At 43.4% G+C, this 27795-nt stretch overlaps 1 protein-coding gene across 2 annotated transcripts; it reads left to right on the top strand.

Moving 5' to 3' along the window:
* Positions 1-556: 556 nt before the first annotated feature.
* cyfip2 (cytoplasmic FMR1 interacting protein 2) lies at positions 557-26780 on the top strand. Of its 2 annotated transcripts, none has more exons than XM_037077272.1 (30): positions 557-940; positions 8056-8205; positions 8327-8416; positions 9218-9295; positions 10895-10996; positions 11155-11336; positions 11423-11519; positions 13116-13244; positions 13347-13451; positions 13544-13632; positions 13768-14005; positions 14166-14318; positions 15104-15243; positions 15358-15505; positions 16201-16354; positions 16464-16620; positions 16701-16797; positions 16886-16962; positions 17069-17177; positions 17291-17410; positions 17607-17806; positions 17903-17990; positions 18103-18246; positions 18396-18486; positions 20419-20549; positions 22969-23041; positions 23152-23246; positions 23362-23600; positions 24451-24598; positions 24717-24884. In XM_037077272.1, exons 2-30 carry the CDS (start codon positions 8089-8091, stop codon positions 24882-24884), a joined length of 3759 nt encoding a protein of 1252 aa, XP_036933167.1. In that variant the 5' UTR covers positions 557-940; positions 8056-8088. The 2 variants fall into 2 exon arrangements, with proteins under 2 accessions (XP_036933167.1, XP_036933166.1); XM_037077271.1 differs by lacking the exon at positions 557-940 and adding an exon at positions 1455-1635 and having other exon boundaries at positions 20419-20551; positions 22968-23041; positions 24717-26780.
* The last annotated feature ends 1015 nt before the right edge of the window (positions 26781-27795 follow it).

The raw sequence follows: 27795 nt of genomic DNA, 5'->3' as shown, positions 1-27795 counted from the left end.
TAAATAACAATTAGCATTTGCTGTTATTTATCTGTTTTTTTTCCCCCAGTTTGGGAAGCTCTGATCAACATCTTTGGATGTCAAGCTGTGGGCGCACTATCGCTTTTGTCCACAGAGGGCGCCAGAATCAAAACAGAAGGAAAGTCCCTTGTGGTCGCTTTAAAAACTAAAAATGACAAGTGGGACAACATAGCATCAATTTTTTTTGCACTGGCAGGGGGTCTGAGGTGACAATAAATACATGTTGTCCTGTATCATTATGAGATCATTACATTTTGTTTCACTTCATTTAAAATGGTTTCACCCCTAAAATCACCCAGAGCACCACAGACACTATAAAACACAAAAGGGCAGATTTTAATTGAAGTGAATTGAATTTAGTTTAATTTAGATGAAGAGCTTTGCTAATATATAAAGCCATTTAGAATGTTTTAATTTGTTCTCCTATATATTAGAGGACTGTAACACTATGACAGTCTAAAGTTCACTTGATTGCCTCTTCCCATACGAACACACACACAGAGAAAGTGCTTTTAATGTATGTTAAAACAGGACATTTTCTCTTCATATGTAGGATGACTTTTTTCTTTTTAAATGTACCATTCAAAGAATCAACATGTCGGGCGGTGGTGGTGGGCCCCGCTCATCATCATCACCACCACCATCATCACCATCGCCCATCACTAAAGTGTGACTGTCCCTTTAAGAAAATGCACTTGCAGCCATTTTCTGCTCTTTGTGTGGGGTGGATTAGCACAGGGTAGGCACTGGGCGAAACTAGAGCATCAATCGGCACAGAAGAAGAGGAGGGGGAGGGAAAAAAAGGAAAAATAAAATAAAATAAAGAAACAGATCAGCAAACGCTGGACCGCCGTCGCAGCCCGCGACACCGTCCCGCCCGTCTCTCCCTGTCTTCGCCGGACGGACATGCGATTTACAGGTATGTGTCGGGACGGATGGAGCCGCAGCGCCGCCAGATGAACGGTCGGCTGCTGATGTGCGCTGGGTTACTGATGATGGCTGGAGAAACCGGGGGGGAGCTGTTTTTTTTTCCCCCTTCGCACCGTGCATCATTCCCGTTTAAATCACACGCACATGATAGGAAAATAGGTGCAATGGTCGCCGAGAAATCTCCTCGATCTCGATATCTCGTTCTCTCTCGTGCGCCGAATCGACCGACCCGTTTTTTTTCTTCCCTCCTTCTTCTTCTCTCGGATTAATTCTGACACATGAATGGGATTCCCGTTAGCCTACATCGGCATCGTAGCTCACGCTGAGATGGGTGGGGTGAGGAGGAGATGGGTGCCCGGGCCATTGCGAGCTAAAAGTGCACGTTGATGTTGGGGGGGGGGGGGGAGATGGATCGCGGCGATGCTGGATGATTAGAGAGGAGCAGAAGAAGAAGAAGAAGAATGGGGAGGTGTTTGGTGCTTCTGATAGCTCCGTTTCACATCGCTTCTTTCATCATTGTATGGGCCTTTCTGTTTTTTTTTTTTTCCTCCTCACGTATCACTGCCTTGACCCATCCGACCAGCAGGGCACACAGCATGTAGAGATGAGCTCAGGCAGCGTTATAGACGGTTTGTCACAGCGGGCCCGGAGCCGATCAACAGGCCTGTTACTGATCCACCAACGGCAGGTTCACCTACTTCCGTCTCTCTCTCACACACACACACATACATACACACAGACACACACGCACAAAACGTCCAAAACACTTGCCGGGTTTGGCGTGTGTGTGTGTGTGTGTGTGTGTGTGTGTGTGTGTGTGTGTGTGTGTGTGTGTGTGTGTGTGTGTGTGTGTGTGTGTGTTTATCATCATCCTTCTCTCTACAACACACGCGTTATGGATGTGCTGCTTCTGCAGACTCACTGAGTTGTAAATGACACCCACCACCCCCCCTTCACCAGCCAGCAGTGATGTAATGATGAGGCTGTGGGTGCTCTGCTGCTGCTAGTATTCACTCAGACTGCATGGGGAGGGTCACTGTTATAAGGTTCCTATAGTCATATTACTATTATCATTACTTTTAATTAAGATTGCCCGAACAGATGTGTCTCAATAAAAGAACTGTATTATTTAAAAAAAAAAATTATTCTGAAAGGGAGAACACAAGAGGAGGGATTCCTGTTGATTGCACAGGTTTCATTATATGATAGATGGTGTCTAGATTATCACTGTGAATATGTGTTGCTGAAAGATAAGTCAGTGTGCAGACCAGTATAAAATGAATGCCCACTATCCTCTAAATCTATCTAAAATTTCTGATTAGGGATGCACGGTGTACATCAGCTCGACGTGAGGAAAGATATTTTTTCAAAGTTATTAATCGGTATCAGTGAAATCCTAGCTGATAAATGGAGCCCATAACATGAGGCCAAATTGCTTTCATTGACCGGAAGAGAGCAGCGTTGGCAGTACTCATCAAAGTTGGTTTGCGATCCACCAGTAAGCAGTGGGATGTTAAATTCTCCACCCTTGCACGCTAAAGTCTTAATCTCCTTCGCCTCCGGTGTGCATAAACTACGGGTTAGCAGCTTATACAGAGTACAAAAGTGTGAAATTCTTGCTTGTCTTATCTGTATCAGCCATGACAACCAGGCGATGGTTGGCTATTGGCATCCGTGTCAGTCATTTTGATCATCATCAAATTATTTAAGTCTCAAATCCAGCCAGCATGCCAAAGAGTCGCTAAGTCCACGTTACCAGAAGTGAGGTTTTCCTCTGTTCTCTGTTTGATGTCATTGTAAAGTGAATGAATTACCAGACTAAACAAGACTTTTGAATGGCAGAGCGCATACCTCCGCCAAAGATACCAGCCACATAAATACGCCAGATCTTTTTTTTTTTCATCAACAACAATGAACTGTTTCTTGGGAAACTGTCGAAAGCGCCCTATCTCAAAATTTTAAAGAAAATGAGAAACATTCCTGGAAATGCACCAAAAGTTAATGAGGTCTATTTCTGTGCCACCCTCCGTGAAAATCTGTTCAGTAGTTTTTTGTGTAAACCTGGTGACAAACCAACAAGTCAACAAAAGACAGGGCTGAAAGCGAAACTTTCTCTGTTGGGTAGTTGGAAGAACCTTTAGATTCTCCCCATGATGTGGCTGCAGTTAAGCTGGTTCTGCTGTCCTGGCTTTTTAATTATACATCATAACGAACTTCAAATGCTAACTACATAGCCAGTACCTGTAAACCTGACATGGCCTTCTCGAGCAGCCATTAGCAGCTGGTAGTGCTGTTGCTGTTTTTTTTTAATTTTTTTTTTTATTTGAGAGAGACAAAAGTAGATCATAACACTACACGCTGCCTTTTAAAGAAACAGCAAATAACCAGAAGAGCAAACAGCTGAAGAAAAAGGAAGTGGTATTGCGCAACATGGAAAAACTGTGACCTTTTACTAAAAACTATACATCAGTTTCACACTTGGTCATAAAACTTTGATTATGAACCAGTAAAAGAGTATCCTGTCAATACAGCGGCTGGTGATGCACTATTCTCTACCTTGGTCATATGAGCTGGGCTCTCGTTGCATATTCATGTTGACGACCATTGTCGCTGGTCTCAAAGGGGGGAGCATGACATCATGTGGTATCATGAGACAACAGCGGGTTTGGCGTTGTGGCTCTCTGAAACGACAATCAGCCCTGTGAAATACCTCCGTCAGCCGTCCTGCGCATGATGACACGCTGTAGATTGCTCGGCTGCTGCTGGAACACACATGTGACTGGTGTGTGTGTGTGTGTGTGTGTGTGTGTGTGTGTGTGTTTGCCAGTGATCGCGTTGTAAATGATCACGTGTGAGCGCCTGTCCTAATGCTCTCCTCCACGCCGATCGGATCTCATCTTATTGTGAGGACGGTGAATATATATTACAGATCTAGCCTTGGGGGGAGATCCCATTGAGTGGTGTGACCCTGGAGTTGACACACTTTCTCGCACACTGCCTTCCTCTCAGGCAGGGTGTACTACACAAACAGCCAGCAGTAGCCACATACTGGTCATGATATTCTTCTACGGATAATGTGTCGTCTGTTTTAATGCTGCTTTTTAGCAATGTATGTAATTTTCCCACTGTTTGGCCTTCTTCATTTGTTGTTTTACGTGGTGATATTTTGATCAATTCTTGCCGGTCAAGTGTTGCAGTGAGGAGATCTGACCACGGCTCTTAAAGGCGCAATATGTAACAACTGGCCTCCTCGTCGTATTTATAAACATGCATGGCAGCGTATCACCAGAGCAACCGCTCACTAGCTGCTGTTAGCTTGGTCTTGGACTGGAGGTCAGAGCACCAGGGGAGCGTTGGGGTTTGGAGCAGGGACAGGCCCGGGCTAGCTTGTTAGCATGCTTACTTGAGTAGGTATCTCTATCAGTCCTTAACATAACAGTAACACTGTTATTTATTCACTCTCAGTTGATCATATTGTTTATTTTAAAAATGTTCCCAGCTAAGATTCTCACGTAGTGAAGGAGCACTATGTGAGAATTTTAGCTGGGAAAATGTTTAAAATGTACTGAAGCTTTAGTTCCGATGGTCTTGGGGGGGATTTTCGCCGTGCGTATCAATAAAGGTTCTGTGTTTAAACCCTCCCAAGAGCCTGGCTACTGTATGGGTTCTGTGAAGAGCTGTCACATGCAGCCCACAGCTAGGTTACCAAGTGTCCAGGGTGGAATGAAGGGGCCCTTTGCTTTGTAAAGATGCACAGACGCACCAACTGTTGGACAGAGGCGGGTGCAGGGTGGGAAAGTTTGTTCAGCCAATTCAGGCTTCAGTCTGCGTCTGTATTCCCAGGCACAGATGGGAGTTTAGTAGCTCCGAGCGTGTTTATCTGCCTGACAGAACCCCCTTGTAGCGAGCTGCATGTTTCCTTTTCTATAAGCTGAACAGTTAAAAATAACCAGTCGAGTCTTCAAAGAGGCAGAGAACGACTGACTCCCAGGTTGCGAAGCCAAACGGCAGTGGAAAGAATACAGGAAGCAACATATTTTCATTTTTTATTTTCAACATTGGCATTACATTGTTACAGCAGCACAGGGGCCTTCATTAGTGTACAAGAATGAAGTTTCAAAATCTTTTGATAATTTGTATTCTTGCATTGCATCAACATTAGTGAGACCTCCATTGTCACTTGTAGTCTTCTCACAGTGGACACACACCCCGCTAAAGTCTGCCATTTGTCTTCGGTGTGAATGTGTACGATTGGCGTTTACTCTGGCGCCAAACAACTCTGCAGTAGTTACGGGTGGTAATTGCCTCCTGTTCCGATCGGCTTTGTGAAAACACACACACCTAGGTGGACACGCTAATTTACTCCCCTTCCCCGGCGCGATGCAGAAATGCATGTTGAAGTTAAAGCGGTCGGACTGTTGATACATTTCCATCCGTTTCCATTCAAGCGGCGCTCGAACATTGTTCAGTCGGCGCTGAAAAAGAACCTGTGTTAACAATGTCATTGGCCTGCTTGTCAGTGCCCATTCTTTGCCAGCTGGTCTGTAGTTTTAGTTTAATTTCCTCAGCATCTTGCACAATGAGGTGCATGATCTGCCACTTTTTATTGTTCCTCGTTTTTCGCTCATAATTAGACTAGATTATATGTGAATACCTTTTTTCTGTGCCAATACAGTGAAGTGTCACTTTCCAAGGACCATTTGAACTGTGACGAGTTTAGTTTAGCCTCGAGGCTGGTGGTTTACCTGATGTAAATATAACTTCTGCATATGTTAATTTTGATGGTTCGACGTGACAGGAAACTCCACCCACCTCTTTTTTCTCACTTCATTTGTGATCATGCTAATGTCTGTGCACTTTTGGGTGTGAGCAATGACAATGTGAACGTATGATGCAGGCGTCCATCTGTATTTTTATCTGGTAACGCAGAACCACAGTCATTACAACGCACAGTAATTACAATGATTCTCTCTAGTTTGAGTTCTGTGTTTTGCTCTTAGTATAAGGAGCAAAGTGTGAGTTTCAGGGTCAGGGTTGACATGTTGTCAATATGCTGCTGCTTTGCTGGATGTTTCGACCGCCACTCGTTTGTAGAGGTATTACTGTTTCTCCTATCTGCTCATACGATCATCAGTCTGTGGCTGACTTTCACTTTGTCTACCTATGGCGAGGAAAAGAGAGACAGTCAAATTTTAGCTTTATCTGCCTCTTTTCTCTTTGCTGTTTGGCCTCTGGCACTCTGGGCTCTAGCTATGCCGCTCTCTGGCTGTGAATATTAAGCTGATTATCGGCCCTGTCAGCCCCGTCTGCCAGGTCAGACGTAAAACACACATTTCTTAGAGGCACATGATAACATGGGTGGGCGCATACACACTGCTTTGGCTGGGCTGATGTTTAATAATGAGGAAAAGGGGACGCTGCAATGACTGTGCTGTTTCGAGGGGGTCCAGTCATTTAATTTCAAGGGCGGATCAAATTGAGTACCATGATAACTGTGGCTGTGGATTTTCTAAGCCTTGTGCAAGAGGTCCATGTAAGCTCTATGTTCATATGCAGTGTTTCGCCATATTTTAATTGCCAGCTCGTAGTCTGCCTGTGCAAGATAACACGTTTTTGTGTTTGTCAGATGTCATTCGCTGCCAGACCGTTATCTGTCTCTCACAGATCGGGGAGATTTCTAGGTCTAGGCACTTGAAGAATGATGCGCTTCAGACATGCCTCGAGCCAAATAAAAAAAAAAAAACAGAACGGAAACAGTGTATAGGCCTCTGCCCTTTACTTCCCCTGAGCTTAATCTGGTACTGACATGTAGTAAAATGGGAGAGGATACAGGTGCACGATGAGCACACAAAAATACAGCAGAGCATAACCTAAACAGGGTTTCAGAAAGAGGAAGTGGGGTTGTCTAGACATTCAAAGAGAATACATGTTGTATCTGTTTTGGAGTTGGAGAAATATTATCTTACTGTAGCATTTCAATTGTGATACCTCTGTCCTTAATTTAATTTATTGACTGTGCATCTTTGAGCCCTCCATCATGTTTAGACCTCATACTGCATATTAACTTCTGATTTTTCTTGGCTGAGTTTACGCTCTTACCACTGTCACCTGGAGTTGGATGTTTGAATCAAGTATCCATGACTTTTACTGTATATTTCACCCATTTTTCCTATTTCCTCTGTCCTAAACGGTTAACTATGTAGCATTTGAACTGCTGTCCTGCTACTCTTAGCAAACTATTTGGCTTATCTTATCTAACCCTTTTCCCATTAATTTTAGCTAACAATTTAGCTAACTTTTTAAATGGTTTCCCCATTCTTCTTCTTCTCCTCCTTCTTCTTCTTCTAGCAGCTATTTGGCAGACGTATTCAATGAATTTCCCTTGACTTTAGGCTTAGTGTTTAGCTAACATATTCAGCCATGTTCCCATTAGTTTTTGCTAACTATTCGGCTAACTTTACAATTTTTTTCCCCTAATATTTCAGCAAACTCTTTAGATAACATATTAAACCATTTTCCAGTTATGTTTAGCTAACTACGTAGCTAACTTATTCAACCGTGTTCCTATTATGTTTAACTAATAGGAACTATCTAGCTATCGTATTTAACCCTTTTCCTATTTCATTAAGCTAACTGTTTAGCCCACCTATTCTATCCTTTCCCACTACTGTTAGCTAACTATTTCAACCTTTTATCATAAACTGTAAGCTATATATTTTAACAGACTATCCATCACTTTTAGCTATCTATTTTAACTACTTATCCATTAACCATGAGCATCTAGTTCTGTTTCAACATCTCTGCTCACTTGCTAAAAATATCTTTCATACAATCTTAGTTCCAACATATTATATTCAGTTGTTGTCACTCAATATGTGTATATTTACTGAACCAGTTCACATTTCTATATTTCAAAGATACTTCGCAAGCTCTCCAGGTAGCCCCTGGCAACTGTAAATTCAACCCCCCCCCGGGGGAACCAGTACCCTGGCTTGCATACCAAGTCCCACTTTGCATCTTGTCATTGTGTGATGTAGCATCTACTGCGCCCTCATCTCATCTCATCTCGTGTCCTCGGTTTGCTTCTTTTTCTGTTCCTGCCAGACTGGGGTGTTGTGTGAGTGACGCCTTGTTACCATGACGACCCACGTGACCCTGGAGGATGCCCTGTCCAACGTGGACCTGCTGGAGGAGCTGCCCCTCCCGGACCAGCAGCCATGCATCGAACCCCCTCCCTCCTCGATCATGTACCAGGTACGCACCCACCCACACACACAGACACACACACCACCGCCGCCTGCCACCATCACGCCCAATTGTTCATACTTTCTCAATGTGCCCCATTCACTCCGTTCTCTCCTCCCTCTCACCGCAGGCTAATTTTGACACCAACTTTGAAGACAGGAATGCATTTGTGACCGGCATCGCTCGTTATATAGAGCAGGCTACTGTCCACTCCAGCATGGTGAGATCTGTGCTCAACACACACATGCCATCGTGTTTATTTTAGCGTCTGAGTGGCTGAATCAATTTTTTTTGTTGTCTATTTTAAATAGTCGCTGTTCCCCTTTCAATAGACACAAAGCTGGCTGTTGGAAGCAGCCTCACACCCCTTAAAGAGAGCCTTGTTTTTTTCTGAATTGATTATCATTTGGCTCTTTTGTTGGGATTTGGCTCGGCCCTTTGGCAGGACACACACACACACACACACACACACACCCACACACACACACACACACACACACACACACACACACACACACAAGTACACTCATGTAGATACACACTTCCCTCACATGCTGGTGAATCAGGCAGGCAATGGACCAGTAAACCTCTTCCTCCTGATGGTGAATGAATGGAGAGTGTGATTGGACTGGCAACGAGGGGGGAAGTGGTGCTTTATTTAACCTTAGTTAATCAGGAAGTCCCACTGAGGTTGAAGCCGGTCTATTTGAGGACACTCCGCTCTCTGGCCGGAGTGATGGAGAGGTCTGTCTCACCTACTTCCGAATGGAAGAAATGTTCCCCTGCTGAAATATTTATCAGGCCCCTCATTCATCTGGAATTTATGACTTGCCCTGAGATAGACTCCGCTTCACAATAATCTCATAATGCCTTGTTATGTGTATTTGCAACATGACTGCTCGTAGCGTACACGAGTAAGAAATGCAAGGAACTGAGGGATCCGCACTTTTTTGAGATTTGCACATAACGGTTGCGTTAGGACTGAAGGTTGTCTCTTGTTGCGTTTTGTCCGCTTGTGCAGAATGAGATGCTGGAGGAAGGACACGAGTACGCTGTGATGCTTTACACTTGGAGAAGCTGCTCCAGAGCCATTCCCCAGGTAACACACACACACAAACACATACGCACTAAGCTTGAGCAGTATATCCGTTTCCTTATAACTTCATACCTTCCTGACGTTTCACCGGGGTTTGTCGGGGATTCGCTTTCTAAATTAAAAGGAGAAAAGCTGAGCCGCTGGTGATGGACGTCTCTCGCTGCCACGTTTATCACCCGGCAGGTTTTTTTTATCAGACAAATTACCAAACACCGCACGACTCTGCTGCCCACAGGCTGCTATCAGCTGACAGCTTACTAGGTCTTCTCCTGCTGATTTCGACATGGATTTGCTGTCTCACAGTGTAGTAGCTCAGTTTGTCATGTGCTAAGTGATAGAGAGTTATCCATACATACATACATAATCCCCTTTCGTCCTGGAGGCATCGTGGGGAGCGCGGTATGGATTTATTTCAGCCTGTATCGCTAACTGATGATTACCTGCTTCCCATGACCGACACTGATAAGATAACAGATCATTTCACAGTAAAAAAAAGTTTATAACCTGTAGTTTATGCACACCTGCAGGTAGGGGAGGCTCACATGTAGCGAGGAATGTTGTAAGATTTAATATTCCATAGCTCTAATAAGATTTGTTATATTATATTTTTTCAGAATGAACTGTAAAAAAAAATTTAAAAAAAAAGGAAAAGTCTGTACTGGCGACATGGCTCTCTAGTCTAAGTTTAGTCTAAGGTACATGCTGCCAACTGCTGTGCCAGAGTGTTTCGATGCTGCGCTTTGTTAAGTCAGTGAAAGCAACATTGCTTTGTTTTATCAGCTCTGCTTATTGGCTGTAATTTTAACGATACAGATAAATAGCTGAAAATATTGATTTTCCAACATCACTGGCCCGATGTATATCATGCAGCCCTAACTTCCTTCCACGTGTTCATAATCATATCAAAGGAGCCTTGATGTTGTCCATGCCTAATACATACACACTAATGCTTAATATGTTACTTTATCTCTACTTTTTTTTAGTTCATCGATGAAAAAATTTCCATTCCTTCTTGATTTGATCCTTCACAAAAGACTGAGACTCGATAGAGAAGAGACCTAGTGTCAAACCAATCATAAATGTAATTTCTTTGTTAAATTAAAAGTTGACTTGGATCTCCGTTGAAGTTGTCATGCTGTGTTCCTCGACTGGCGAAAACGCAGACGTGGCTCTAGGTTTGGTACCTCTTACCAAACCTGACACAATCGGTTATGCAGAACCTGTCAGCTTCCACTCTGCATTTATTTGTGTTAACCACCTACATTTAACATAATATATCCTATCATTGCATTATATGAAACTCTAGTCTAGTCACTGCTTTGGAAAACATGTACCTCAGCCGCTCTGCAGTGCTACCCAGGTGACCTCACTATTGCAAAAAATATGAAATCCTCAAATTTGACTGTAACAGTTTGTACGTACATGGAAACAGGACACTTTGGTGGTGTCCGAGAGAGGCAGAGAAAAAAACCGTCTCATCACCAAGCAATTTCTTTGCATCGTGCTTCAAATAAACTCTAAATTTGCATGAGCCAGCTGAACGCCTCTGTAACCCCTTCTGCAAAAGCAAGCTGTATGATGGCACCCTCTTGTGCTTACTAGGTGAAATGCAATGAGCAGCCCAACAGAGTGGAGATCTATGAGAAAACGGTGGAGGTGTTGGAACCTGAAGTGACCAAGCTCATGAAGTTCATGTACTTCCAGGTAAGATTACATTTTTATAATTAACAGCAGCTGAAAAGCTTAAAAGACATGCCAGGAAAAAAAAAGTGGGCTCATATGATGGCGAACAGGACAATTAACAACAACTACAACAGTTAATAAGCAAACCCATGTATCCCCTTTTTTCTTTGTCTTTACAGCGGAAAGCCATAGAACGCTTCTGCAGCGAAGTGAAGCGTCTGTGTCATGCTGAGAGGAGGAAGGACTTTGTGTCTGAGGCCTACCTGCTCACTCTGGGCAAATTTATTAACATGTTTGCTGTGCTGGACGAGCTGAAGAACATGAAGTGTAGCGTCAAGAATGATCACTCTGCCTACAAGAGGTAATGGACCACAAATAAAGGAAGTCATTGTAGAATGCCTCAGTCAGAGCCAAATTAACATTTGTCTCCTCCTCCTCCGCCTCCAGGGCAGCTCAGTTCTTGAGGAAGATGGCCGACCCCCAGTCCATCCAGGAGTCCCAGAACCTTTCGATGTTTTTAGCCAACCACAACAGGATCACTCAGGTTGGTGTGAAGACACTAGCCTGTCTTGTGTGTACAAATGTATAACTGTGAGGGTATGGGGGATGGAAGTCGGACTAAATTAAACTGACTCTTCGCAGTCGTAAGGTTTTTCAAGGGTATGTTTTCAAAAGGCAGATGGACATTTTGGACCGTGATGATACAGAAATACAGCAGCCTTCTTACCTAATACTTCAGGAAATGACTTTCTAGACAAGCTAAGAGGATGAATGACTCACATTTGTGCTCTCCAAAGGTGACGTGACAAATTGTGCAATATAAGCGGAAGGGCCTCACGGAGCCATTTAGCTATTAACCTAAACATTAACATCTGATCCGCTGAACAAGCAGGATTCAACTGGCCCATTTAAGTGTTGTGCTCTCCAAAGCCAGATAGTGATGGCGGAGGAAGATTGTGTTGTGTGTGTGACGGTGACCAGGCAGTTCATTTCAAACGCAAGTGAGCGAAGTCCAAAAGCAGACTAATTTTAGAGCTGAAATTTTTTACTTAAACTCTGCATGTAGTTGTTATTATTCAGCATTTTTAATGACCCCAAGGCACATTGAAAGATCATTAGAAACATAAATAAGAAATGCCAATTTCTCTTTACAGTATGTTTTTTTCTGTTTGGAATAGATACAGTGTTCTTGAGTTTCATTCACTATTCAATATTTTCACTATTGATAGTTCAGGGTTTAACATTCCCAGTTTGGCAACTGGTGAGAAATCTACTCACCTGATGTCAATTTTTACTTATTCTTATATCATGTTTAATCTTTAAGCAATTGGACATGAACACAGTGTGTCATAAATGCGAAGCAGCAAACATAACCCAACTGAGCGGATCTTCCTGACGCCATTTTTGCCGAAGTGCCTGACAACTCTTGCAGCTTACTGACTCCGAACCATAGATGGGAGCACACTAGTTTATTTTTATTAACTTAGCTTAGCACGTACTCAGTTGGTACCTCGCTTTTAGCTGTCCAGACCACTCTGCTGAAGGAACTAATGATACGATACGATACGATACAATACAATACAATACAATACAGTTTATTGTCCCCTTTGGGTAACTTCTTGGGCTCTTCTCGGTGTAACTGCATTTAGACAGCGAGGTTCAATGCCGTGCACCAGCAGTGACACTATTGCATGTGCAGCAAGGGACACATTTCACGATGAGCTAAGGTTATGCTGCAGTGCCAAGCTTATCTGAACACTTTTGCACAAATTGTTGCATATGAGAGAGATCTGCCACCCACAGCTTACACTGACGAACTTCGTCACAACCGCGTGTTACCCACAAGGCTGTCACCCCCCAAAAGGGTGGGGGGGGATTGCCTGGTAACTGTACTGTGATGTGCATCTATTAGCAGAAATGAAACGGAAGTTAAATGACTCAGTCCTTAGCTACCTTCATCATCCATCATGCTTTTTTTGCCTGACTTGCTTGCCCAACATGGCATTTTACTAGCCCAGGGCAACTGGGCATCACTGAGCCCCGGTACTGTACATGTAGAGAAGGTGTAGAATGAGCCTGTGCTGTCTCTCAATGAATTTATCTGAAGGTGACCTGTTGCTCCATCTCTGTCTCTGTGTAGTGCCTGCACCAACAGTTGGAGGTGATTCCTGGCTACGAGGAACTTTTGGCAGACATTGTCAACATCTGTGTAGACTATTACGAGAACAAGATGTATCTGACACCCAGCGAGAAACACATGCTGCTTAAGGTACCCGCATTTTAACATCTTTTCCCGCCGCTGACCTATAACAGTCTGATGTTAAGCCAACTGTCCTGATGTAAAACAAAATCGCCTCTCTCTGCGTGTCAGGTGATGGGCTTTGGTCTGTACCTGATGGATGGGAATGTGAGTAATATATACAAACTAGACGCCAAAAAGAGGATCAACCTGAGCAAGATTGACAAGTTCTTCAAGGTAAGCCTTTTGCTAATTTAGCATCTCTTAAAACCAGAGTTGCATTTGTGTACGTGACATGAGTTTGAACCATCCTCTGCTGTGCTTTTCAGCTTCAAGTGGTGCCCCTGTTCGGAGACATGCAGATAGAGTTGTCGCGCTACATCGAGACGAGTGCTCATTACGAAGAAAACAAGTCCAAGTAAGAGCGCCTCTCTCTTGCGTGTTTATACAGTGTAGGTAACAAAAAATCCCAAGAAAGAACAGCAATTCTTGTCCACCGCACCATCTGCTCCTGCCCACCCCCAACTCTCTGTCTTCTCCGTTCTGTGCCCAGGTGGACATGCACCCAGAGCAGCATCTCGCCACAGTACAACCTGTGTGAGCAGATGGTGCAGATCAGGGAGGACCACATTCGCTTCATCTCGGAGCTGGCGCGCTACAGCAACAGCGAAGTGGTGACGGGTTCGGGCCTGGACAGCCAGAAGTCCGATGAGGAGTACAGGGAGCTGTTCGACCTGGCGCTGAGAGGTCTGCAGCTGCTGTCCAAGTGGAGCACGCACGTCATGGAAGTTGTGAGTAAAAGCGAGGGATCGCCTGTGTTTGTGCGTGTGTGGGCCCGGAGAATGTTTGTGCCGCAGTCAATCTGCGTGGGTTTCAGGCATGAAGCAGTTGGCGGTTCTGCCATTGATCATTTAGCCTTGATCTATTTATAACTCCCTTTGTCTCTTCCAGTACTCGTGGAAGCTCGTCCATCCCACGGATAAATTCTGTAACAAGGACTGTCCGGGCACGGCGGAGGAGTACGAACGGGCCACGCGATACAATTACACTAGTGAGGAGAAATTTGCCCTGGTGGAGGTCATCGCCATGATCAAAGGGCTGCAGGTAAAACACCAGTGACCCTGACAGGTGTTGAGCTCGTCTTTGATCAATGCTCTAAACAGTCGATGGTTAAAGGATGTTTTAAAGCCCTAAATTGCATCAAGCATGAAAAACTGTCCACCAAACAGCTGTGATATCATCCATTGTTAACCTCAATGGAACAGTTACATATTTTGGGATCAAAAGATCAATCCCCGCTTTCAACACTCAGGTCGATGAAAGCACAACAGTCACCAACAACATTTAGTGTCTGGCCGATCAGCTGCCACTGCCAACATTTGGGTGCTGTTTATCATGAGAGGGTGAACTTCCCAGGAGGGTTTCCCAGCAGAACATTGCATCGTAACAACATGGTCAATGTTGTTCACGTCACCTGTCAGTGGTTTTAATGTTGTGGACTATCGGTGTATATAAGAAAAACACTAAATACGTAGCACTTAGCTCAGCTCAGCTCAGTGTTGGGATTTTTCAATGAGGGAGAAGGAGGAAATGTTATATAGGAACGTATATAAAAGAATTATGGTAAAGTAATTGAGCTTTTTGTGGAAAACCACATAAAGCACAAAATATTACTCAGAGCTCAGTGTTTGCGATGTGTTAAAAAGACATCTGGGGGACGTCTTTAATGGACAGAGAGAGGTGTTGGGCTTCTCATCTAACTCTCTGCAAGAGGGCGAATAAACACATTTCCCATGTGAAGTTATTCCTTTCATAGTGAGTTGATGGTCAGTAGCCCCTACGACCAAGATGACGACGATGATCATGTCGCTGTGCAATGAACGGTGCAGGTTCTGATGGGCAGAATGGAGTCGGTGTTTAACCAGGCCATCAGGAATACCATCTACGCCGCGCTGCAGGACTTTGCTCAGATGACCCTCAGAGAGCCTCTGCGCCAGGCTGTACGGAAGAAGAAGAACGTCCTCATCAGGTACACACACACACACACAGACAGTAACGATCTGATCAGAAGCACATTAAACCTAATCTTATTGCTCTCGATCCTAAAAATGCACATCTCTAATGCTGTTTCCGTTGTCTGTAGTGTTCTTCAGGCCATTCGAAAGACCGTCTGTGACTGGGAGGGGGCGAGGGAACCTCCAAATGACCCCTGTCTGAGGGGGGAGAAGGACCCCAAAGGTGGATTCGACATCAAAGTGCCCCGCAGGGCTGTAGGACCCTCCAGCACACAGGTAAGGCATGGAACAGGAAAGGGTTGTATTAGTTATAACATTACCAACATTTAGCAGCGTTAACCTCTCTTGCAGTAGTTTGTAAGAAAGGTTTGCCTCCTGACATTCAAACACACTCAACAAGTGCAAAGATGCATTACATTACATCATAGTGAGGGCCACCACTATAGCTATTTTGTTGCCCCCTACTGGCCTGGAGTGCAAATGGCCAAATGAAATAACATCCCACCCAAATAAACACCCGTAGTGGCTTAAAATGTAACTCCCGACTGTGCTTCGGGAAAGAAGCTTCAGTGCTGTTGGTTCCGAGCAAAGCTTATTTCTAAAGCAGATCTAATGTGTCTCAGAGCCTCATCACATGACATGTAGTGTGTGAGCAGGGTGAGTGATAGTGGATGGTGTAACCAGGCAACACTCTGCTACTTAGACCATGCAGGTGCTAGAAGAGAATGAATGGGACAGCCACAGTTTGGTGGCTGATGAATTGTTTCTCTGTTAGCTCTTTAAATTAACGCTGCATTATCTATTATGTGTGCAACTCTTTAAGGAAGGCTTTTATTTGGAAGGTCAGAAATGATTTTTCCATTCCTGTTCCTCTCGAAATCCCATGCTACATGCAAGGAGTAAACGGAAAATGACAGTATAATAGGATGATTTTCAATTTATATCTCCTTACCTTTGCCTTCCCTGTGCAGCTGTACATGGTGCGCACCATGCTGGAGTCACTGATCGCAGATAAGAGTGGGTCGAAGAAGACTCTGCGCAGCAGTTTGGATGGGCCAATAGTAGTGGCCATTGAGGACTTCCACAAACATTCCTTCTTCTTCACACACCTGCTCAACTTCAGCGGTGAGTAGATCATATGAAAGCCCCTCTTGTGAAAATGATACGATGTGTCTGTAGAGCTGTAGACATTCCTTCATTTCCTGATCCCTTCTTGTGTTCTTCCGCTGTTCAGAGGCCCTGCAGCAGTGCTGCGATCTGTCCCAGCTGTGGTTCAGAGAGTTCTTCCTGGAGCTGACCATGGGTCGCCGAATTCAGTTCCCCATTGAGATGTCAATGCCGTGGATCCTCACCGACCACATCCTGGAGACCAAGGAGCCCTCCATGATGGAGTAAGACACGACTCCCTGCGACAAACTCAGATTTTGTTTGTGCATCAAGACTTTATTGTAACCATTTTCCCCACCTGCAGGTATGTGCTGTATCCTCTCGACTTGTATAACGACAGTGGCTACTACGCTCTCACCAAGTTCAAGAAACAGTTCCTGTATGATGAAATTGAGGCTGAGGTATAGATAAAATTAAAATGTGGCGATCTTTATCTCAGTGCTGCTCTGTTCAAACAACATGACCTCATAATGTTTTTCTTGGCTTTAGGTAAACCTCTGCTTTGACCAGTTTGTCTACAAGTTAGCAGATCAGATATTCGCCTACTACAAAGCAATGGCCGGAAGGTAGGAGAAGTGACCTTCTCTTCATTTTTTTACACGGGTTATCGGCAGATATTGTCGCAGTCTCTGCAAAATCCCCCAACTGAATGATGTGGTATGTTTTCCACAGTGTCCTCCTAGACAAGCGCTTCAGAGCAGAGTGTAAAAACTATGGCGTGATCATCCCCTACCCTCCATCGAACCGCTACGAGACGCTGCTCAAACAGAGACATGTTCAGGTACTGAAAACATTCAAACTAAAGTCCTCTGTGACTCATCTCAGGTGTCATTATTTCAGTGACCTTATATATATATTATTGCATTGCATAACCGTTCCCTCTGTGTCTCGCAGCTGCTTGGTCGCTCCATTGACCTGAACCGCCTGATCACCCAGAGGATCTCGGCAGCAATGTACAAGTCTCTGGACCACGCAATCAGCCGCTTTGAGAGCGAGGACCTCACTTCAATAGTGGTGAGATCACCAGCGTTACACATATCAAAATGTAACAAGAGACAATGTGGTCTATGTGGGTCTGCAAACCCACTGATGCATTGGGTTAGCTCGACCTACCGAGCCAAAGTGTCAATATTTGACTTTTTTAATCAGCAAAATACAGTATTCACAATATTGTGAACTCAAATACAAACTCTGTATGCCACGGCGACAGGAGCTGGAGTGGCTGCTGGAGATCAACAGACTAACCCACCGACTCCTGTGCAAGCACATGACCCTGGACAGCTTCGACGCCATGTTCCGCGAGGCCAACCACAACGTGTCCGCTCCCTACGGACGGATCACGCTGCATGTCTTCTGGGAGCTGAACTTTGACTTCCTCCCCAACTACTGCTACAACGGATCCACAAACCGGTCAGTTTGTCGGTGTTATGTTTTTTTAGATGTACGTTTCCTTGAATAGCCTGGGCCTCCTTTTATTTTTGGTTTTAAACCTCCTTTTCTCTGCAGCTTTGTACGCACAGCCATTCCCTTCACCCAGGAGCCTCAAAGAGACAAGCCAGCCAATGTGCAGCCTTACTACCTGTATGGATCCAAGGTATGGTGCCGCCGATGACTTGTGTTTGATATTGCCGGAAAGATTTAGCAAAAAATCTTCCAGCAGCACTGTGTGATTAACATTGTCTCTCCCTTTCTTTCTTCCTTTTCAGCCTCTGAACATTGCCTACTCCCACATATACAGCTCCTACAGAAACTTTGTTGGCCCGCCTCACTTCAAGACCATCTGCCGTCTCCTTGGTTACCAAGGCATTGCTGTCGTGATGGAAGAGCTGCTTAAGATTGTCAAGAGCCTGGTATTTATCTTCATTTTCCATTCCCTAAAAAACACGTTTCCTTCCCCCTCAGTGGATTAATTCTCACAGCGAACTGTTTTATTCCCACTTTGTGCCCTTTCTACCGCGTTACCCGCTGTGTTCCATCTATCTTCTTTGTCATGTTGCAGCTACAGGGCACCATACTGCAGTACGTAAAAACACTGATAGAAGTCATGCCCAAGATCTGCCGCTTGCCGCGCCATGAGTATGGCTCCCCAGGTGAGTCTACAGTCCTCGTAGTTAGTGTGTGTGGGGTTGTAATTGACATTTACAACGCCACTTCTCTCACTGTTAAAGCTGTAATGAGTCACACGTGGACACTTAGAACGGTGGCAGACTTTGAAAGTTGCAAATTTGCCGTAGTGTCTCTCTGACTGCCGACACCCTTTATGCCATCACGTCCTTGGTATTAATATGATCACATGAGCTCAACTTGGTCGATGGAGGAAGTTTTTTTTAACGGTGTCTGTCCTCACAACAAGAAGGGGAAACGTCTTCACAAAGATCCTTACAAATGCTGGATTGATTGCTATGAAATTTGGTGCAGACATTCATTTCTTTCTCCCCATGATTTGTAATCACGTCAATGGTCTGATTATCAATATAATGTCATATTTTATGTACGTGCAAAAGTACGTTCCCGTCAGCCTCTGCTGTAATTTGTGTTTTTAGCTTCTTGGCAAATATTAGCATGCTTACATGCTGAGCTAAAATGAACATGGTGAATATTCTTACATTGTAGCTTCTCAGTTTCAGCATCTTAGCAATAATCTTATGAACATGTTTATATGCTGATATTAGTATTGACCTCAAAGCGCTGTGGTGCCTGAGTTGTTTTTAACATTTTCCTCACACAAAATAATACTCATTTATCAGTTTTTAGAATCCGTGATGTCCTTTCCTCTTCTTTTGTCCATTGCACTAAACATGAGACAATCGAAGGTACAAAACCAAATTTAAAGTATGATTCCAAAGTGTAATAAGTAAGAATGGGCCCGCTTTCAAATGTTATACTCAAAACAAGAAGTGTAGCTGCCTCTAGCTAATTAGCTCAGTTAGTCTTGCAGCTAGCACTTTGTACTGGGTGCTCAGAGACCAGAGGAGTGTTCATGTTTACACCCTTACAGTATCCTGGACCAGGATGGGCTGGGGCTAGCTGGTTAGCATGCTAACTTCAGTAGACATCTTCTCAACACAGTTCATCGATGTCACAATGTCAAAAGTGTTCACATTCTTCTGATAAATTCAGTTGATCTCTGAATTGTTTAAAGTAAAATTCCTACACGTTGACCCTTTAACCTTTGCACAATGTGTATGTCTATACATGTACAAAACTGTCTTAAATCCATGCAGAATCCAGGCATATTTTATTGTGATCTTACAGGAGCGCCGAAATGAATTCACAAATCAGTCAGAAAACTGAACTGAATGGTCACAGATGATATTTGTTTTGTTGTTTTGTTTTGTCGTACACTAAGTATTGTGAAACAGTTGGGGAGGGGATGTAAATGAACTAATTGGGGACACGGTGGAGGAAAATAGCAACTCAGTCTTAGAAATATAGAAATAGAGATAGAACAGAAAATCAGGCTTAATAGAGCGAGGTTAATGAATGTGCAATACAGAGATGAAATGTAAATTAACATCTGAACGGGACAGGAATGATCAGGTATACACGAGTTTTCCTTCTTAAAGGAGGCTTTACTCTTCTACTTGCTCACTCTGCATGTTTGCGTATTTACTGACACGCCTGTGTGCATTTTGGCCAGATATCTGTGTGCGGATTAGAGGTCAGTCAGATGGGATAACCCATTACTAAGGAAGGCTTAGTAATCTGTAGATTACTGATGTTCTGTACCTGGAGTTCTGCACCTGGCTTACCGCCTGTGATCTTACTGTCAGCAGTTAATGATCCTCTGCCGTGAAGGCCTCATGCTCGGGCCAAATGTGGGACAGGGCAGCTGGGCAGACGCGCTGACACCATCCTGCTAGCAATAGATTATCAATGACATAATGAAGAATTAGAGGGCACTCACTGCCTGGCTGTGTGTTTGACTGTTGGAATAAAAGAGGTGGTTTAATGATGTTGTTGTTGTGCGTTTCTGTCTATGCAATCGTGGCCGCATGTCTTCCCTTTCTGCCATTTTCCAGGTATCCTGGAGTTCTTCCATCATCAGCTTAAGGACATCATTGAGTATGCTGAGCTGAAGACAGATGTCTTCCAGAGCTTAAGGGAAGTGGGAAATGCCATCCTCTTCTGCCTGCTCATCGAGCAAGCTCTGGTAGGACAGTTTCTTTACTTGTATCAATTTCCCTTCAGACTGTTCAAGTGTTATACCCATGTCTCTATCTCTCTCTTCTTCCTTTGTGATTTTGACCCCTTGTGTTTATGTCTGTACCCTCTTCTCCCCTTATTCTACTGTTAACTCCCCCCCCCCCCAGTGTGGTCCCCGAGCATGCTCGTTGCTCAGGGGTCGTTAGTGCGTAGCCATGTTTCTGTGTCGGTGACCAATAAACCTGAGTGCCTGAAGGTTTCTGCCCACTACATGATGTTGATTCACACCCTGAATCGAGCGTCTGGGGTAGAAACTCTCAGGCCAAAAAAAAAAAATGTTTGATCTTCTTTGATGTGTTTTTTTTTTTCTGAAATACAACTCTATTTTTCATTTCACGCTGGCATCTACCACAGGTGGTAAGGATTTAGGTCTTGTCGTTGGTATCTATAAAACACGCAGACCGAAAATGTCTTTTTTTTCCTCTTTGATCTCTCGTTGGTTTGGGCTGCTGTCTTTCTCTCTCTTCTTTTTTCTTTTACACACGGTTTGGCACACACGGTTTCACCTCCAATCAGCCATGGAAGCAGAAGGGACTGACAGTTTTACTCGGGACTAAACGAACATAGCGTTTCTTCTGGCACCAAAGCCCAGAGAAACTATTTTGCATTTGGAGACACATTTGATCAAAACAAGGTCAAACACACATTTGGCTGCCATATTAGAGAATCCTTATGTCCTTGTCTTCCATGGAAAATAGGTGATGGGACATTTCTGGTTGGTTGTTGGTTCAGTCTTGTGCTTAACTCTGCACTTCCATTTCTGTCTGACTGATGTTTGTGTGTATGTTGGTTAGGACTGCCTGCAAGTTTGTGTGTGTGTGTGTGTGTGTGTGTGTGTGTGTGTGTGTGTGTGTGTGTGTGTGTGTTGCTTTTTTTTTAAGCATTGCATGGCTCTCTTTTCTCATCCATCACCCTTATAGTTCCAAGAGCTATGAAGACGCTGCCTCTTAGCATTTGGTTTGATTCGTAGCTTGTTTGTCGTGACTAGTAATCACCGTGACTTCCATCTCGCTAAATAAGCTTGACAAGTCATTCTGTCAGCATGACTTGTCAAGACAAAAATGCCACTAACACACTGACATTTTACCCGGAGGGATGAGCGGTTGTTAGCAGGGTGTCTGCAGGTCCTTAAAAAGCCTTGACGTTCAGTGCAGTTTTATAAATGCAAGGCCTTAAAAGTCAGTCAGTAGACTTGCATTTAAATCTATGAGTTCTTAATTGCCCCAAATATTTTGTCTAATTTCAATTCAAGCTCTTCTTGCGCAAAAGTCCACCTTTCTGATGTTTAAAACCCTTTGTAGGATACAGTATGGGATATGATAGAATTTTACTTCAAAACATTACACACGCATTACACTCACGTACGTCGAAAACGAGCTGACGTCATCAACAGAATGTAAAGAACCGATAGCTTGTCAAAGACGTCTTGTGTATTGTGGCACGGAGACGTCTGCTGAAGCTAGCATGCTAACCAGCTAGCCCAGGGCCTGTCATGTCTTGTAATACCACTTTGTACCAGCAAGAGGTGATAGCCACGTAGTCAGCGTAGTAAATGAACAAAAAGAAACCTTTCCAAAATGTCAAGTTTCTGTCTTATGACGAACGAAGACAAGCTGAATCTCTTCACTAATTCCTCGTGAAACACACCTCAGGAGGTCCTGCTTCGGACAAGCTTTAGACCCACTGTCCCCGCGGCTAACTGAGCCATGAGCTAATTAGCTAACAGTTGCTGGATACAGCCAAGGATGTCTAGCAAAGTGCAGCAGTTGTTGGCTAGGCTTGTGATAGCTGCGCCCTGTGGTTTTAGAGTTACCTTAAATTTCTCACTATAATGGCCATATATCTACGTAAAACCTACCAGTGCACAGGGTTTCTACATATGTTTATACTTGATATTAATAACTAAGTAAGAAATATGTATAAAAAAATCTTAGAAAAGCATTAATGTAAGGGTTGGGTGTCTGTAGTCAGCAGTCTGATTAAGATGGTTGTACAGTTGACCTCCTGCCGCTAAACCAGATTAGATGGGATGTTGCACCTAAGAGTGTGACAAATTATAATCCTGCTAATATTGGCCTGTCATCATGACTTGACAAACGCAGCCTCGTGATGCACACAGACACACACACTCGTTCAGTCATCTTATCTCCCTCTCTGCATAAGCTGAAGATAGTGTTGACTAATCCATCAGCATGCTCCCACAAGTTTAATCGCACTTTGTTACGCTTTAGAAGCTGTCATTAGCTTTAGCGTAAAATCAGCATCACCTCATGGCTACCTGCATGTAAAGGTATCTGTAGGTAAGGTGAATGCTGCTCCTTTACATGAAATGACCCCTTTTTCTCTCGATATCTTTTAAATCTCAGTCCCAGGAGGAAGTGTGTGATCTGCTTCATGCCGCCCCCTTCCAGAACATTCTGCCCAGAGTTTACATCAAAGGTATTTAATAAAAAAGGTTTACCGGTGGTACCCTATAGGCAGCTGGGTAAGTCTGATGTCATTTTTGTTCAGTATGTACAGCTCCCTGCTTGTGTTTGTGTGTTACACAGAGGGGGAGCGTCTGGAGGTGAGGATGAAGAGGCTGGAAGCAAAGTACGCCCCTCTCCACCTCGTGCCTCTAATCGAGAGGTTGGGAACCCCGCAGGTGAGTTCAACACCACCCTGTCTTTACGTTGGACAAGTCCAGTCTGTTACGTTTCTTCCTCACCATTTTCATGCTAGTAATAATAAATCATTGTTTCTTTTTCTCCTTTCCCCAGCAAATTGCTATTGCCCGTGAGGGGGACCTGCTGACCAAAGAGCGTCTCTGCTGCGGCCTTTCCATGTTCGAGGTCATCCTGACGCGCATCCGCAGTTTCCTGCACGACGGGGTGTGGCGCGGGCCTCCGCCCACCAACGGCGTGATGCACGTCGACGAGTGCATGGAGTTCCACCGCCTGTGGAGCGCCATGCAGTTCGTCTACTGCATTCCCGTGGGCACGCACGAGTTCACAGCAGAGTGAGTGGCAGCAGTCCGGCGTTTGTGTTGACTGTAGCAGTGCGTTTTCTTTTTCTTCCTTGTCTCTTTAAGTTATCAACCGTACGTTCAGTCAAACATCAGTTCAACTTGAAACACGACAGTTCAAAGCAAAGTGCACATCGGAGCTCCAAATTAACTTTTCACGCTGGTTGCACTGGTGCACCTACATTTTAATTGAATTTCTTAACAAATTATGTAAAATGATTGTTGTGGGAGTTAAAGTGGAGATGAATGTTTTTCTATTTTAATCTGACGTGCTGAACATCAGGTGCACCGGTGCCATTAGTTGCACCTCACAGATTTTTGGGGTGCATGTGTGACTAAAACAGTTGCACCATGGAGCCCTGCACATGGATATGCTCTGTCGAAAAAAATGTTAATATTTTACCCTGGCTTTTTGCTTGCAGGAGTTTGCATAGTTAACTAAACAAACATTAATAATAGATAAAATGTAACTCCCAAATACTGTGAAAGCATTTGGGGGTTGTAGAAAAGTTGGCGCGTGTAGAAAGAGAATATGTGACTAAGCTTCGAGGAAAAATTAAGTTTTGCTGTTGCTGTATTTGCTTCCGCTCCTTCTGCAAAGCACACTTGCTTAAAAATGTGAAGTGAAATAAAAACAGTTGTGGCACAAATATACTGTACATGACCGGGGACCATTTTGTCACCATATATGTTATCTAATCTATAATCTATCTAATTTATGTAATCTTGTCACATTTTCTGGAAAATCTTTGCATGAAAGTAGTTGTTGGAAATTGGCGCTGCAGTTTGATGGTTCCTACTTTAATGGAAACAACTCCTGTGTCGTGCGTGCCTTGCCTTCCAGGCAGTGCTTTGGGGACGGGCTGAACTGGGCCGGCTGTGCCATCATCGTGCTGTTGGGACAGCAGCGTCGCTTCGACCTTTTCGACTTCTGCTACCACCTGCTCAAAGTCCAAAGACAGGACGGCAAGGATGAGATCATCAAAAACGTGGTGGGTACCCCGCATCCACTGCTCTTAATCACAAGCACGCACACACACACACACACACACACACACACTTCTTTATATTACCAAACTCATTGCCTTTCTCTTCTGGTTTCTTTGACAGCCCTTGAAGAAAATGGCCGACCGCATTCGGAAGTACCAGATCCTCAACAACGAGATCTTCGCCATCCTCAACAAGTACATGAAAGCGGTGGAGACGGACAGTTCCACCGTGGAGCACGTTCGCTGCTTCCAGCCTCCTATACACCAATCCCTGGCTACCACCTGTTGAGATAGACCCTTCACATAGTGCACACACATACACATGCACACACGCTATCTCTCTCTCTCTCTCTCACACACACACACATACACATACACACACACATAGCTGTGATACTTATTTCTGCCTCCTCCTGGTCTTGTAGAGGTATAGATTACTACGATGGCTCCACGTTTGCTTCAAGAATCCAAAGACAAAACCCTCTAAAACTGTTTCTCTGTCTAATACGTGTCTGTCTTTGAATTCTCGAAGCATTTAGTGGACCAGGCCGGAGGTGGAAGTGTATATTCACACCTTTCCTTTTTTTGTTTTTTAATTTTGATTTTTATTCTACTCTCTGTGTGGCTGTCACTCAGACTCATGCATGCCTTCTCTTACTCCTCCCGCTGCGCACCTGTGGGTCGGACCACCGACACAAATGCCAAAATCCCGGTCGTGTAATCTGAAGCCCTGTCGTTTGAAGTCGTCAGGACCCCTTCCAGAATTTGCAATCAAAAGCTGAGGCGAAAATAAAATCTTCATAAAAATACTTAATAATGCTACAAATAACTCATTTTTTCTAAGTTATATAAAAGATCTTTTAAGTGAAACATGGTGCTCTGAAGTGCTACTACAGCGACTAACAGTACTAGCACAGGCACCTGTGCTACCATTATGCGTGTCCTCTATTACGACCAAGAACGTGTTTATCGTGACACATTTCAAGATCATCTGTATGCTAATCTGGTCTGCCCGTGTTCATGATAACACAGTGTCTATCTATCATGACGCATTTGACTACTTCTTCCACATTGTTTTTTCGTCACCTGCTTGCCCCCGAAGGAATGAAGGTACATCACAGTTTTGATTTGCTTTTATTTATCTCCCCTCCCGTCTGGTTTTTTCTCGCTCTCACCCCTGAAACATTTTTTATTCGGTACCAGTTCCACTGTAAATCTCACTGTTGAACTAAGTGACGTGTCGAGTGTTGTAATTGTTCTTGTTTTTAATTATGAATATTTTTTAATTTACACATCATTGGTATACTTGCCTCTCAACTACTACTGGCTGGAGACCTCATTACATGTTTGTTTTTTTTTTCTCCTTTCTTTCTCTCTTCTGTCTATTGGAAAGATTTTTATATTCTGTACATGAATACGGTGATATTATTTACAGTTTGGAAAAGACACATCTTCATCCGGGTTAAATTGTGTTTGCTTTTTCAAGAGTAAAGAAAAAAACAAAGAGAAGAAAAAAACAAGATTAGAAAAATACCTCTAGGTTGTATAAAGACAGTGCTGTACTAGATTAACCTGTTTCAAGTGTGAATGGATGATGTTGGTCTAGCAGACCTGTGAAATACTCTGCACATAAAGGAAAAAAAAATCATAACTAATATGTCGGTTATAATTAAAGGGCAGTTTCCTAAATATAGTCAGTATTTACTATTGTTGGACTTTTGCTTTAGATTTAGCAGTGTTATCAAAATATGCAAATTTGTCCCTATTTTTTTCATATGAAGGAAAACAAATGGATTATTAAGAAGTAACCCTCCCAAAAAACAGCTCTGACCTTTTTCTGCTCCGTTTTGAATGAACAAACTTTCTTTTTGTAACTCCAGTGTCTTTTTATCATATTTATTCAACTCTGACGTATTGTTCATTTAAAGGTTAATCTAGTAACAATGAAGGTACCAATGTATCATCTCAAAACCTTAGCATGGCAAGTGTAATTTATTGTCATCAATGGCTCCATTTGTGACATGAGGCTTTGTTTATGATATTGTTGTACAAGTGACCATGTTTTCAAGTACAAAAAAATGGAGAAAAAAAAAGAGTATAAAATGTACAACAATGGTCCTGGAAAGGATTTGAAATTATGTTGTATTTCCATGAAATAAAAAATGTTTAACTGAAAAAAGAAGTGAATCTGTGTAATTTATATTGGTTACAATATTGGATTCAGTGTCTTCTACACTTGCTTCTTCTTCTTTTTCATCTTCTTCACTGAGGCCCAGTTAATCAATAAAAAGAAAAGATGTAGTGTTCCCCGCCAGTTACACATCTGGCAATGTGGAGAGTTAGATAGGTACATTTATTTATTTATTTATTTATTTATTTTTACAAAGTATGACTGCACAGTTAGATAAAATCTGATTCTTTTTAAATACCTGGAGAAATTCACAGGGGTTTGGCCAGTGGCTAAAAGTTTCCAAAGACCATGACCTCTGAGAGACGACATGTCCACAAGGTAGAATACATTTCACGTACATTATATGACCAAACACCTCTGCATACACTTTTCTAGCTTTGTCTACAAATGTTTTCCATTTTTGGTAGCATAAGAAAGTTAGTTGTAGATGGTAGTATAGGTAGCCGTATCTCACGCTGTTAAAGAAAGTGAAGATCCAACCCTTTATCCTGATCCAGACCAAAAGTTATTTGGGTCTATTCTGGGCCGATGCCCAGCCTCCATACATTAGGTCGTTTTCATTTAATCCTGTAGCCAAATCAAACATTGCTGCTGGCTTTTTGCCACGGTGAATCGGTTTGATCAGTATTTGGCATCACGGGCACGGCACTATCTTGACTGGGCTACTTGAACCCTTGTTACGGGCAGGATCCAGTTGCAGGCAATCTCAACACATGTCTAGGGCCTCCATGCCAATAGGGCAGACAGGGGAGAAAAGAACACCAAGTGCTGGTGTTGAATAATGTTTTACATTCATTTTCAAATACTTTTAAAATGTAAAAATATCAAAGAATCTCAAAACCTTTATTTGATTATTATATATTGTACATACAGCAGTGGCTCTACTGTTGCTTTGATTACATGAGTCAATTAGGAGTGAATAATACAATATATAAATAGAAAATAGAAACCTAACTTCATTATTGTTGTGTACATAAAGCTTCATGGACAGGCACCGCCCCCAACGGGA

The sequence above is a fragment of the Acanthopagrus latus genome, chromosome 18 (genome assembly GCF_904848185.1).
Source record: "Acanthopagrus latus isolate v.2019 chromosome 18, fAcaLat1.1, whole genome shotgun sequence".
In the NCBI taxonomy this organism is placed as follows: domain Eukaryota; kingdom Metazoa; phylum Chordata; class Actinopteri; order Spariformes; family Sparidae; genus Acanthopagrus; species Acanthopagrus latus.
The sequence above is the reverse complement of the archived record's forward strand: the minus strand, read 5'-3'. Positions and strand labels throughout refer to the sequence as shown.

What these genes read in the sequence shown, in the direction of transcription:
- cyfip2 (XM_037077271.1), top strand. Translation starts at nt 8,089, where the DNA reads ATGACGACCCACGTGACCCTGGAGGATGCCCTGTCCAACGTGGACCTG. An exon ending in TAGGACCCTCCAGCACACAG is followed by an intron (nt 15,506 to 16,200) that starts GTAAGGCATGGA and finishes TTCCCTGTGCAG; the next exon opens with CTGTACATGGTGCGCACCAT. An exon ending in AAGGAGCCCTCCATGATGGA is followed by an intron (nt 16,621 to 16,700) that starts GTAAGACACGAC and finishes CCCCACCTGCAG; the next exon opens with GTATGTGCTGTATCCTCTCG.